General features: G+C 47.1%; 1 protein-coding gene across 1 annotated transcript in view; it reads right to left on the bottom strand.

Annotated features, from left to right (window-relative positions):
* Positions 1-12,209, bottom strand: part of Vwc2 (von Willebrand factor C domain containing 2) — a 166,658-nt gene extending 154,449 nt beyond the window's left edge. The window contains exons 1-2 of the mRNA XM_075944320.1: positions 11,731-12,209; positions 9,644-10,442 (exon numbers count right to left, since the gene is read on the bottom strand). Of these exons, the coding sequence (XP_075800435.1) occupies positions 9,644-10,339 (696 nt within the window). The 5' untranslated portion in view covers positions 10,340-10,442; positions 11,731-12,209. The remainder of the gene's footprint in view (positions 1-9,643; positions 10,443-11,730) is intronic.
* Between the last annotated feature and the right edge of the window lie 322 nt (positions 12,210-12,531).

The raw sequence follows: 12,531 nt of genomic DNA, 5'->3' as shown, positions 1-12,531 counted from the left end.
GGTCAGTGCAACAGTGTTCAGAGCAGTCTTAATCCACATGAGAAGGTATGTGTCTCACTGGCCACACCCAAGGGAACTAAATACAGCTCTTCTACTGTCTGAGGGAGGAGGGGCTGTGCCTCCAAAGTGACTGTCAATTCCCAACATACCAAAAGTAATTAATGAGAACAGTCATTTGCTTGAAACTAATTTGATGGTATTTTGCTTGAAGCCTTCTAAAAACACAGAGAGATCTTTGTAAAAGGCACCCAAAATTTGTTTGAAGGTAAGACTAAGGGGGTTTTGGGAAAGCTGGGCACGTGGAGGATCTGTGTGATTGGATATATTGTTTCAGAACTGCCCAGGGTGTGGCAGGCATGAAGAACCAACTAAGAAGGAAGATCATTTTGAAGTACTCTGATCTTTATTACAGAAAGGACAATAAAAACAGTTGGTGGTCAAGGGAAGCCTAGTGGTGCCTACCATGGGCAACTTCGGCAAGAGGGAGCCTTTGAATGTATCTGAGGTTGATTCCTGGATCTCCTGCCTGGGAGCATTTGAAAGTTGGACTTCAAGGGGTTTCCTATTTAAATTTCCCAATTCAACCTCCAGGGCAAGGAAATCAACCCTGGCATAGGTGTATCTACTTTTTCTGGCTCTTTCCCCCAACAGGAAGGCAGGCACAATGCAGAGTCCACTCATCCAGCACCATGCACCAAGGGTGTGGATTGCCCAACTGCACATAGTAGGCTTTTCCAACCTAGTTTATATAATCTGTTGCCAGAAACATCTTTTACATGTCTTGTGGTCTAACAACCCATTAACTGCGACTACAAGCATATGCCATTTTTCCCTGCTTATTATTACTTGAAATTGTGTTATTAGGCTTCTGTCTGAACAACAGTTGTATTGGATACACCGACCAGATTCCTACTTGCTTTTCCTGTTTATTCTGTCTTTATTGCACAGTTGTTGGTCTCCAGGACAGCCTGCCCATGGCAGCTCTGCATACAATATCCTCTCCGGCTGCCACTTCTGCTGAACATCTCTCTTCTGTCCCTGTGCTCACTAGTCTCAGAATAGCATGCATGTAGACACTGATGATTTCCCCCTAGACTGTAGACTCTGGGAGAAATCAAGAGACCTTAGTTTTTCTCTACTCTGCAGTAGAATGTCTCACTCAGTTATCCTAGCCACATGTCTGCTTCTTCAGACTTACTTGCTGACTCACTAAGCTAACTCTTCATCAGTGTCTAGTTTTGTACTAGCTACTTTTCTTGTTACACAAAACAACAAACAAAAGCAATGTAAAGAAAGCTTATTTGAGTATAAAGTATATAGTGTATCGTGGTGGAGAAGTCAAGGTTTTGGAATGGGAGATGGATGCTAATGTTGTTTCCTCAGCCAGAAGTTTGGAAAGAGATGACTCTGGTATTAAGTTTGACTTCTCCCCTTTTTATTTTAATCATTCTGGATCCCTATTCCATTGGATGGTGCAGTCCACAGTCAGAGTGGGTTTTTCCTCCTTCTGGAAGCCTCTTAATGAAATGCCAGGAAGTATATCTCTTAGGGGATTCTAAACATAATCAATGAACAATGAAGATTAACCATTGCAAATCTACTTCTGCTAAACCCACTTACTACTTACTAGACAAAAACTCGTATTTTGGCATTACTTCATTAATGTATGTCACACTTGATTCTTTTACTTTTTTAAACATGGCAAGTAGCTGGAATACATTTTTATCTCTTACCTAGCTGTTTAGTTTTTGCATCCATTTTTAGATTCATCTTAAATGTACTCATGGCTCTTTTCAGAATCTCAGATAGGTTCAACAACTTTGCTATAGGCTGTCTCTCACTTTTAAGTCCCCTTCTTTTCCTAATTATGCTTTATTTAGAGACCACTCACATTGCTTGGAATACTCTTTGTGGTGGTTTTAGTAGCCTAGGTGGAAGGTGCATTTCCTCTGTGTGTGCTTGCTAAGGTTAGGTATCTTTGGTGTCTGTTAAAGCCATTAACTTGAGAAAAGCAGATAAGCTTGTTGTTTTTCACACCTCTTGGGGAAGAATGAACTCACTTCCACATCTATAAGAGGGCGTGAGTGGAGAAACTGGAACTACATAAAGAAACCCCAAGTCTCTTTCTCCTCTGAACAGTGCTCCGGTTTTTTGAGGGACAGAGCCTGGCTTTATGCGATTAATATTGATCTAATTCCCTTCATGGCTACATAGACTCATGAGACTAGACCAATAAGAACTAAGAGGAACCAACAGAGTCTTTCAGAGAGCCACCGGTCATCAAGGCAGACTTTGCTGTATGAATTATAATTTCCATCTTTAGGGATCAATCTCTTTTACTTTCTTACCATCTCAGCTATCCTTCTCAAAAGAGGTTCCTTTTGTTGAGCCTTTTATGCCCCTTTTAAACTTATACATTAAAGGCTCAGTTCTGAAATGGACTCTTTTGGGTGGTAGTGGGAGCTCAGATTGGTAGAGTCTACAGATAGATCCATAGCCTCCAAGAGGGTGCCCTTGAAGGGGCTTATAGAACCGTGGCCAATCCTCTCTTTTTGATACCAGATCTTGATGAGGCTGGTTCTACTCTACCATGTCCTCCAAACATGATGTACACAGCTCCTCTCTACTAGTCAGAAACAAGAGGGCCAACTGAGTATGGATTGCTACTTCCAAAACTGTGAATCAAAAAAAAACCCTCTGATTTTCTTAATAGATGCTCTCATTTAAATAAAATACTGACAAATATCATAGCCAGAATTTTTTTTACATCATATCCAGGATTTTGTGCAGTTTGTAAAAGGTAGAATTTTGGCTGTCTTCCATTTTGCCATGAAAGGAACGGTCTCCCTGTCTTTAACGCTGCACCATTCTGTCATAACTGGAAATGTATCTACAGAACATTTGAAATTTTGGTCTTCCTCCTTTTTCTACTGTCCTAGGGATTCTGAGAGAACTCACAAGGCCACAAGCAGATGCCTGACATCATCCCTTTCTGCAGATTCGAAAGGCAGCCCATGTCCTGGCCGCACCCCAGTGCCCGACAGAAATAGAATGAGAAGAGAGATCCAGCTGGCAGGATCTCAGCCTGGGAACACATGAGCATGAGCAGCAAGAAGGACTTCCAGCTACGTGGTCAGAAAAGTACTGTGAAGGATGGTCACCGAGCAGGCGGGCCTCGGTGGAGAGTCATTAGCTGACGGTGGCTATATTGGAACAGTTTTTTCTGTCCCTTCGGACCTCTGCCCTGAAGCCTCCTATCATTTAAAAATAAGCCATCAGCACGAATTGAGTTGATTACTACTAATGCCGAGTAATAACAAGCAAGAGTGACTCTCTCCTCTCCACTCAGAGCTCCCCAGCAGGACCCTCTGGATGTTTCGTATCACAGTGGCCCTGCTTGTCAACTAGAAGGATGCATTTGCTTCTCACTGTGTCTCTAAGATCTATCCTGGTATCTGGCACATAGTAATCGAAACATTTTGAGGAAATAAATGCAAGGGTTGGTTTTATGTTGCAATGTATCAAATATGGAGATTTTATCTGAACAAAAACACTTAAAACACATCTCCACAAATCTGTCCTTGGTGATTAGGGCATTGTTAAGTAGAGGCCCCAGGAGATCTAAGCTGCACTATGGTGTTGCTACACTCAAACCTTCAGGAGCACTCAGCTGAGCAGCCACACGGGTGCTAAGAATAGGACTTTTCTCATGTCTGTTCAGAGCTTCAAAAGCAAACTGTTCTCAGTCACCCCATTCCTTCTGATGGTAAGAGATGTTCAGGGTATTGCTTGCTTTACCTGCCAGCAAACAAGATGACCCTGAAAGTGTCCCAGGACTCCAAATGTAGCAGAGACTCAAACCTTCACATCCACACTCTATGAACCGTGTGCACACAAATAAAGAGACTGTGACCTAATGATCTGGGATCTGAGGATTCCAGGATTCCTTCAGAGGACAACCGGCTATAAGGCACTGAGTAACGCACTCATTTCCTAAGGTGAAACTTCCGGACCAGAGTCTACAAACACAACAGCTGCTAAGTGGAGAGGGGGCCATGCGAAGGAGCAAATGGCTTGCTAAGGCACAGTGGTGCCAAGCCTGTTCCTCCACAACTGTCATCTAAGAACCATCCTATTTTCGCAGGAGCTAAGCATCTGCGTGTTGACACAAACCTTTCACTGGCTCGATATTGGCACCAGATAAACAAATGCTATAGACATGAGCTAACGATTGGGAAGCTTCAGCTGGATTTGATTGGATCCCAGGTAGGTATGGTCTTCTCCAGGATCTTGCCTATGTCTTGAGACCTAATGTTCTGTGATTGACAGATTGGAATCATTGCCCTTTGCTCTTGTGGAATGCTTAGAACTAAATGTTTTTTTTATTTCACTGCAACTCAATAGTTCATAACTTTAAAGATATAGACATTTACGTTATTTTGAGTCAAAATATCATAAATTCACATAAACAAATGTTTGGGTAAATGAACCCAATTATTTATTAGGCATAAATGTCATTCAGGTGCCCACGTCTGTATAAATTTTCCTTTTGTACAGTTAGGTAGATTTAAATGCCGTTCTCACTGCCACACACAAAATGCTACTTGCTCAGTGAGAAAAGATAGTAATAGCATTGTTTTTGGCTAAGCAATATCAGCCAAAAGAATATAAACACCATTAGACTGAAAATATGATTGATTTTGTTTTACTGGCACTTATCCAAAATTGCAACAGACATCTATTTAGACTGAAGTTTCAGTTCCAATTTTCATGTGAAAATATTCTTCTCATTGATGGAATTCTAGAAATGAGAACTTTTGATGCAGTTAATAGCAATTTAGACACTCAATCTTTCAGAGAGGAAGGGGGGGAGAGAAGAGGGAGAGAGAGAGAGAGATATTGCTTTAACTCAGTATCCCTCATCCAATTTGTCTGCAGAAACAGAAACCCCACAGTTCTTTCCTACTCAACAGGTATTGAGCACTGACAGATGGTCCATCAAGCAATTTCTACTAATAATTCATATTTTCTTTTCCAAAGACACACTGATTGCTAGTAGAACTTCTGATTGCTGTGATAACAGTGCTGACACCTTAAATTGATACTATCCAACCAGAAGCAAAGACACATGAAGTGTTAGCCATCCAATATGGCCTTACTTCAGAGAGCCCCATGAGTTCCACCAGCTCAGCTAACACACTGAATGTGGCTACAGACTCCCATTTAGACCTTAATGAGTTCCTCAGAACCAGAACTCCCACAGTGGGAACAATTTTATATAGATCAAAATAAAACTATTTCCTGTTAATTCAGTCAGCTTCTTCAATAAACGATTATCATCATGGGGGGGGGGAGCAAGTTTAAAACTCAATAGAGCAGCAGAGCCGCCTTCTAGCTGTCTGTGACTTGAGAGCACAGTTATAGAAGCAACATAAAAACTCCATAGGTGGCACTCACATAATGGTACTGACACAATTAGATGGGCCAAGCTGATGTTAGTGGGCCTGGAGTTATTATTGCCTTTCCCTGTGTCTTCTTCATAAATACTTGCTTCCTTCATGTAAATATGTCCTTTTCTACTCCGCTTGTCTTGTTTGTCCTGTGTTCTCATTGCCACAAGGTCAGCTCTGCTCATCGGCACCCTGTGATATAGACTGAACTGTATCATGACTTTATGACCAAGTCCCATCAAGTCCCAACCCTTTTATCTAATAATCTTACTGCATTTGGAGATCTAGCCATTGAGGGAGGAAATTGAGTTTAAAAATGACATCACTGGAATGACAATCCAAGAATATTGGCATCCTGGCAAGAAATTTGGGACTTGGGAATTAGCAAAGAATGTTTGTCTATCATGTGTAAAGCCACTGATCCAATCCCCGCAACAACAATCATGACCACTAGGGAAGAAGGCAAAAAGGAAAAAGAAAAATAAACTTTGAACATAAATATCCAAAAGAAAGAGCAAGTAAAGACACAGAGAGTAGACAGCCCCTTATAAGCCAAGGAAAACAGCCTTGATGGAACCAACCTTGTACATATCTTGACCTTGAATTTCTAGCCTCCAAGGCCATGAAGTAATGCATTTCCATGTCTTAAGGCACCAAGCTTTTTATTTTAACCTTTTTTTTAAAAAAAAAAATTGGTACTTGTTATGGCAACCCTAGCTGACAAATATTCCTAGGAAGCACAAAGTACATGGAACTTGTTCTAATCTTGGATGTCTGCTGCTGTCATAAGCTGAAAACACAAGACACTTGATATATAATCAAGAGGCAGTGGAAAACATTCTACTACTAATCTCGCCCCCACACTGATCCAGGAATCCAAGTGAGATTACAGTCTTCTAGAGGAGTGAGGCCACCATCACGCTTGCTGCCACTATCACCTTGTGGTGTTTTGCTGACTAGTAAGGTCTTCTACCAATATATAGCCATAAATAGTAGGTGTTTTTGTAAAAGTTAAGGTACCCAGAAAGGGGATAAAAGGGAAGGATGAGACTCTGCAGCAGAAGGGGTGGGGAACATGTGCCCAAGAATGGGGAAGCACAGGAACCAAGGAAATGCTGATCGCTTACAGGAGCCAAATGTCTCACACATCACAGGCAGCTGCTGGCAGCTGGCAGCCCCAGAGCTTCATCTGCTGCTCACTTCACCAGGCAGTGCTAGCAACTTCCTCTGTCAGGAAGCAGGGACCAGCCTGTTGCAATTCTGTATCTCCTCAGGAAAGAAAGTCCTTCTCCTAGGAACTGTCTCTAGCTCACAGCTCTGAATGTTACAACTATGTCATACAACAGACTGATGAAGAGATGACATCTCTCTCTCTCTCTCTGAATACTCAGAGCAAATATGTGACCATTTGCAAAGTAAATATCTCTCACTGCCATCCATGAACTCCATGGACTTGAAACTGACTGCATTCTTCCATGTTGATCCTTTGCAGGACCCTCCCCACCAGGTGCTGGGTCCTTGTACAATGTTGAAAAACAACAGCCCACAGGCACAAACGACTTCTATTAGCAACACCAAATAGGATATATGACTAGACATTTACATGATACCAAAGGCAAGGAGTAAGCAGAACATCATAGAATAAAACCTTTGTGCAAACTTTGTAAGAGAAATCATATAGTTAAATTTATGAAACGTTGCAATATACAAATGTGTGACATAGTTAAACCTATGAAAATTTGCAATATACAAACGTGTGACAGCCTAGCATGTGTAAAGACTGCCTGAAAGTTAAGAATGAAAAGTCAGGCTGGAGCTGGCTCAGTCAGTTTGCTCTGCAAGTATGAGGACCAGAGATTGGATTCCCAGCACTCACATGAAAGGCAGGCGAACTGGCATATCCTGGCAACTCTCATGCTTTGGGCAGAGGGGAAGAATGGAGTCAGAGGGCCTCAAGAGATGACCAACCGGTCTAACTAAATCAGTAAGTTTCAGGGTCAGTGAGAGACCCTTTCTCAAAAACAAGTCGGAAATCGACTGACTGACTGAGGAGTTCACTACATATTGACCTCTGGTTCTATGCATGTATACACACAGACACACAGACACACAGACACACAGACACACACACACACACAGAGAGAGAGAGAGAGAGAGAGAGAGAGAGAGAGAGAGAGAGAGAGAGAGAAACAGAGACAGAGACAGAGAGTATGAAGAGTCACTTGAAGAAGGGAGATGTGAATATGATAATTTCCTGAGTTTTTTTTGTCACTATCACTGCCTCCCCCAGAATTTAAAAACACATTCTCTCTCCAATACCAGTTTTGCAGTCAGAAATCAAAGCAGAGGTTGCCCTCCTCCAAGAGGAAAAGACAGCTCCCTTGCTTCTAGTGCTTAGCAATGAATTATGAAAACAGAAGTTTGAGTTCTTCTGTCTCTGTGATTTCAGGTGCAGGGATGGCTCCTCTGGGAAGTGTTTCAACTCTCTATTTCGTAGTAAAATAATTCCTCAGTTCACCTCACAAAGCTCCTCTAAAGTGCCATGGAACTCTATAAACAGAGCAAGCAACAAATGTTATTAATTTAACAACTGTTTGCTTTGACTTTGTAAGACCCTGCTTATCTAATGAACCCAAAACACTTAAGGGAATTGCGCTGGGAATCCAAAACATCTGGAGAGCTGTCTGGCAGCATCCCCAGGGTACAGGAGGCAGTTCCAGGGTAGTGTTCTTGGCCCTAACATATTCCCTGAATTTGGGTCCTATGGAATTTTCACCTAAGTGCTTTCTCCAAAGGGCCGAAGCCAAACCACGTGGGACACCTGAAGCTCTACCCTGCTCATGAGCCAAGGGGATAGTCGATCCCTCACCTCGCAGAGAACAAAAAAGTTGTTTCAGTCATGCACCTGAGTAGCAACCAGTCCAAATAGAAACCCATCTTTCTTGACCAAATCACAAAGCTGGTTACACAGTTTCCACGCTATCTGTAGAACAGTTCGTCCTGGATTGGCACTCCCCTGTGCTCCCCGAGCTGGGATCCATCCCTCTTTCACTCTGGAAGTCCAGGAGTGCACAAATTTACAGGGGATTCCAATTCCAAAAGGCCCCCCTCCTGTCTTCCAACCTCTGCTTCAGGATTTGCAGCTGCAGGACGCCCTCTGCTGGCAGGGGAGGAAATGTCTTTGGCGTGTTAAGCCAAGGGCCAGGGGCAAACCTGTGGAACCCAGGTTGGGATGTGTGCAAATGCAGACAGAAGTCCCTTTCAAAGGTTCCCAACCCAGAGGCAGACTTTGCACCCTCACCACGCCCAGCACACTCAAGGAGGGCAGAGCTCCAAAGCAAACCTAAGTCCTAATAGGCCTGGGATGGAGTTCAAGTGCAGAGTAAGGCTTAAAGCATGAGCAACGGGGTAGAACTGCTTAGTTTGATACAAGAATTTGCTCGTTGTTAGCTTCCCCGCCTTCAGCTCGTTATTTAGATCTTCTCTGTCTCAGGTGCTTCTTCATAAAACAGAGATAGATCACCTACCTCCTGGCCGGAAACACAGTCCCACTAAAGCACTGCACATTAGATTCTTAGCCGGGAACCCAATACTGAGGGTCAAGAGGAACAGAATTCCTTGTAGTCCTCTACAAGATTAAAACACTTTTAATCAGAAACTGGCTTCTCGGTATTGCGTCCCACCATGTTTTGATAGCTAGTAAGCAAAAAAAGAAAAAAGTTTTATTTTGATACTTAGGGCATTTACTTGTTAATGTGACCACCATATCCGGGAGAATGCCTGATGTATATGAATGGTCTTTTCGCAATTAGTCATTTACTAAAGACTATGTCCCTAGTGGCAGGGTAAATTACAATGCGTTTGAAAACAGGTTGAGCGCTTCGTTTCTAAATTAGGAGCAATGAATTCGTGTTGAAAGTATAGCCAATAACTTGCAGCTGTTCCTTTGGTGTCTAGTGAAACCCTTTTACAGCAAATACCTGATCAATCAATATGGACTGGCCACACTGGTCTTATAAGGACTACCCCAACACTGAAAGGGGGGTGTTAAAGAGGTACCCAAACCACCCCTCCCCACCTCAAAGAACCAGGTAGAGCCTTCCCTTCAAAGTGGGGGACAGGTGTCACAGAACCAAAGCCTTTCTATCCCTTCCTGGAAGGTGCCAAGTAGCTGGCAGGCGCTTGCCTCTTACCACGAACTCCTCCAAAGTCTGGTAGGTCTTGCCCCGGAACTCGCAGTAGTTCTTCCTCTCCTTGCACTGCGGACAGCACTGGCTGGTGTCGACGTGGATGCAGCGCGGGTGAAGCCGTGGGCACTCTGGCTGTGCGCAAAGGGGCCCCTCCTCCGTACACAGACAGGGACAGGCTGAGGGACCTGGGGCGAACTTCTCCCCAATCGCATACACGAAGCCACTCTCGTCCACGCAACCCTTGCCGCGGTAGTCTGGGTAGGCGTATTCCTCAGGCAGCTCTGGTGTGGGCACGAGTTCTAGGCTGATCGCTTCCTGGGCCGCGGCGGCTGGGGGCTCCCCCTGCGGAGTGTCCCCCCGAGGTCGGACCTGCCAGTCCGAGGCCTTGACACTCCCGCCCTGAGCAGTCCAGGCCTGCTTCTGCTTGCTCCACGCCTCCCGGCTCGCGAGCGCGCGGCTACCCTTACTCTTCCAGTCCCGGGCACTGCTGCCCTCGTCCCTCGCGGCGCGCCCGAGCTCGCTCACCCTCCCGGTGTTGTCCCGAGACGCGTGCTCGCGTTTCTCCTGGCCGGATTGCTCAGGAGCTTGGGCCAGCTTCTCCAGCGGGATGCTCGGACTGCACAGAGCCACCATCAGGCAGCAGGTGACCAAGAGGGAACTGGAGAGCGCGCCAACTGCCATCGCAGAGGAGCGAGGCATCCCCTACCACGTCCCGGCGGGCGGGCGGGCGGGGAGCGCGGACGATGAGCGAGTCGCATTCACAGCCCGGGGGCGCGCCGCTGCCAGCCGGGAGTCGCCGTCCCTGCGGAGAGAACAGCAGCACAACTGAGCTCCGCGGCCCGCGCGCACCTCGGCCCCGCCGTGGCCCCCACCCGCCTCGGCGCCGCCCGGGCTCCCGCATCGCTCTAGATTAACGAGCTGGACGCCAGAGGCGGGGGCAGCTTGCCCAGTGTCTGTACACAACGGGCTTCTCGGACATCACACATGTGCAGTCATATATAGCAAGGGAAGTCCAACAAAAACACCGGCCCGGGGTCTCCTGCAGCGGAGATTAGTGCTGGTGATGGTCACTGGCAGGTTGCGGAGCCCAGAAAATGCAGCAAGGCGGGCGGGTGCGGTCTGCAAGGCTTGCTCTCAAAGCTCAAATTCTGGCACCTGGGCTAGCCCTCCCTAAGTCATGCCCGCATTTCCCGCAGGTTACTAAAGGGAGAATTCCGCAGTGGAGTTGGAGATCGACAAATGGGCTCACAGATTAAAGAGAAACCGTTCCTCTCTTGCCCAAGAGATTTGTGCATGGAAAGGGAGCTGGGTTGGGGAGAGCCAGGGAAAACAAACAAACAAATAAACAAACAAAATACCCATTGCTACTCCAGCTACTCCGAAGACCCCAGGAGGCGTTTGTAACTTCTTAGAAGCCTTCTGTCTAGGAAGCACAAGTCCCCTCCGTTCTCTAACCTGGGCACTACCTGGCCTCTGCCTAGTTGACCCGCTCCGGGTTTCCCAAGGCTTTGCTCCCTTGCCGCTATCCCCCTTCCTGTGCCAGACTCTTCACTAGGCGAGTTGGAGGGTGACATGCGTGCTATCACCGGCAACAGCGCTGTCTTGGAATAGCTTTTTAATTCGGAGGGGTCTTGGTGATGGAGAAGCAATGTCTGAGTACTGGGAGGGAAGGTGGAAGGTGCAGGGGAATAGGACTAGGACCAAGACTATCTCATTAAAGCATGTTGTCCAGCCTTGGTAGATTTCAAAGTTTCTGTTGCCCAAAGGAGCCTAGAGCCTCAGACACCTCTGGTCACAGACATGCCGATCTATTTGCCTCTTCTAAGCACCCACGCTCTTGGTGCGCACCAGTGCGTCTGACCCCTTTGCCTCAGCCTTCTCTATTAGGACTCTAATCATGCTGGCCCCTGGCTCACGGCCAATCCCAGTGAACATCAGCCTAGAGCGAATCGCCCACATTTAAAACTTGGGAGGTAGGAAGGGGTCCTCCCCAGCGGCTGGGCCATACAATAGTTTTCGGAGGCGTCCCCATGCCCGCGGCGTGGACCTCCAACATGCACCCTCACCCCAGCGGACTGGCACCTACATACATGAGCTCAGGACGCGGGAGGGACGCCAGACTCTAGCGGGCGCGGTCCCGGGGCTCCAGTGCCCATCCTGGGACTAGCGGGGCACCAGCGCAGGGCGGACCGCGGAGTGCACAGTCCGACCTGCGCGCTCCGCCCGGCGCCTGCACCCAGCTAAGGCATCTGACCCAGCCGGTTCATCCCGCAGCCAGTGGCCGGTAGCCTCGGCCCCGAGTCCTGTCAGTGCTAGCGCCGCCTTCCGCCGCTCATCCCCGGTTCTTGTCCCTGAGTCTCCAGCAGGAAAAGCGCCCAAGCCCAGCCTAGCTCTCTCCGCTAGGCAGACAAGGAATTTCCCCAAACTGAATCCCGGGGACGGGCGGGCAGCTGCTGTTCCCAGGAAGAGAGGAGCGGCTCCGAGCGCGTCCCAAGGGCCAATAGGATGCAGGCTGGCTGGGAGCCCGCGAGCCCGCCGCCTGCCTCCTGTCGCAGCTGCCTGTCGTGGGGCTTGCACCCCGCTCCCTCCTCCGCTGCCCACGCTTGTGAGGCGTCGCCAACGCTGCCTACGCTGCCCCTGTTGGGTGGGAGGGCTCCCGTCGCATGCGCTGCGGTTACCACCGCCGCTTAGCCCACCTGTCAGTTGCTCTCAGGCTTGCTTTTCAATCTTTGTCACTGACTCCCCTCTGGACCTTTTATCTTGGCTTTTCTTCTTTCTGTTTATCCTTTTCTTTAAAATCCTCTCCCCTAATTGGCCCCCTCTGGCTTTGCTCTCTGTGGACACAATTGCTTTTGTGGCTGTTGGAAACGTAAACCAAACTGTTGAGTTTG

Source organism: Microtus pennsylvanicus, chromosome 12 (assembly GCF_037038515.1).
Source record: "Microtus pennsylvanicus isolate mMicPen1 chromosome 12, mMicPen1.hap1, whole genome shotgun sequence".
Lineage (NCBI taxonomy): Eukaryota > Metazoa > Chordata > Mammalia > Rodentia > Cricetidae > Microtus > Microtus pennsylvanicus.
Note: the sequence above shows the minus strand (reverse complement) of the source record. Positions and strands in the feature narration are given on the sequence as shown.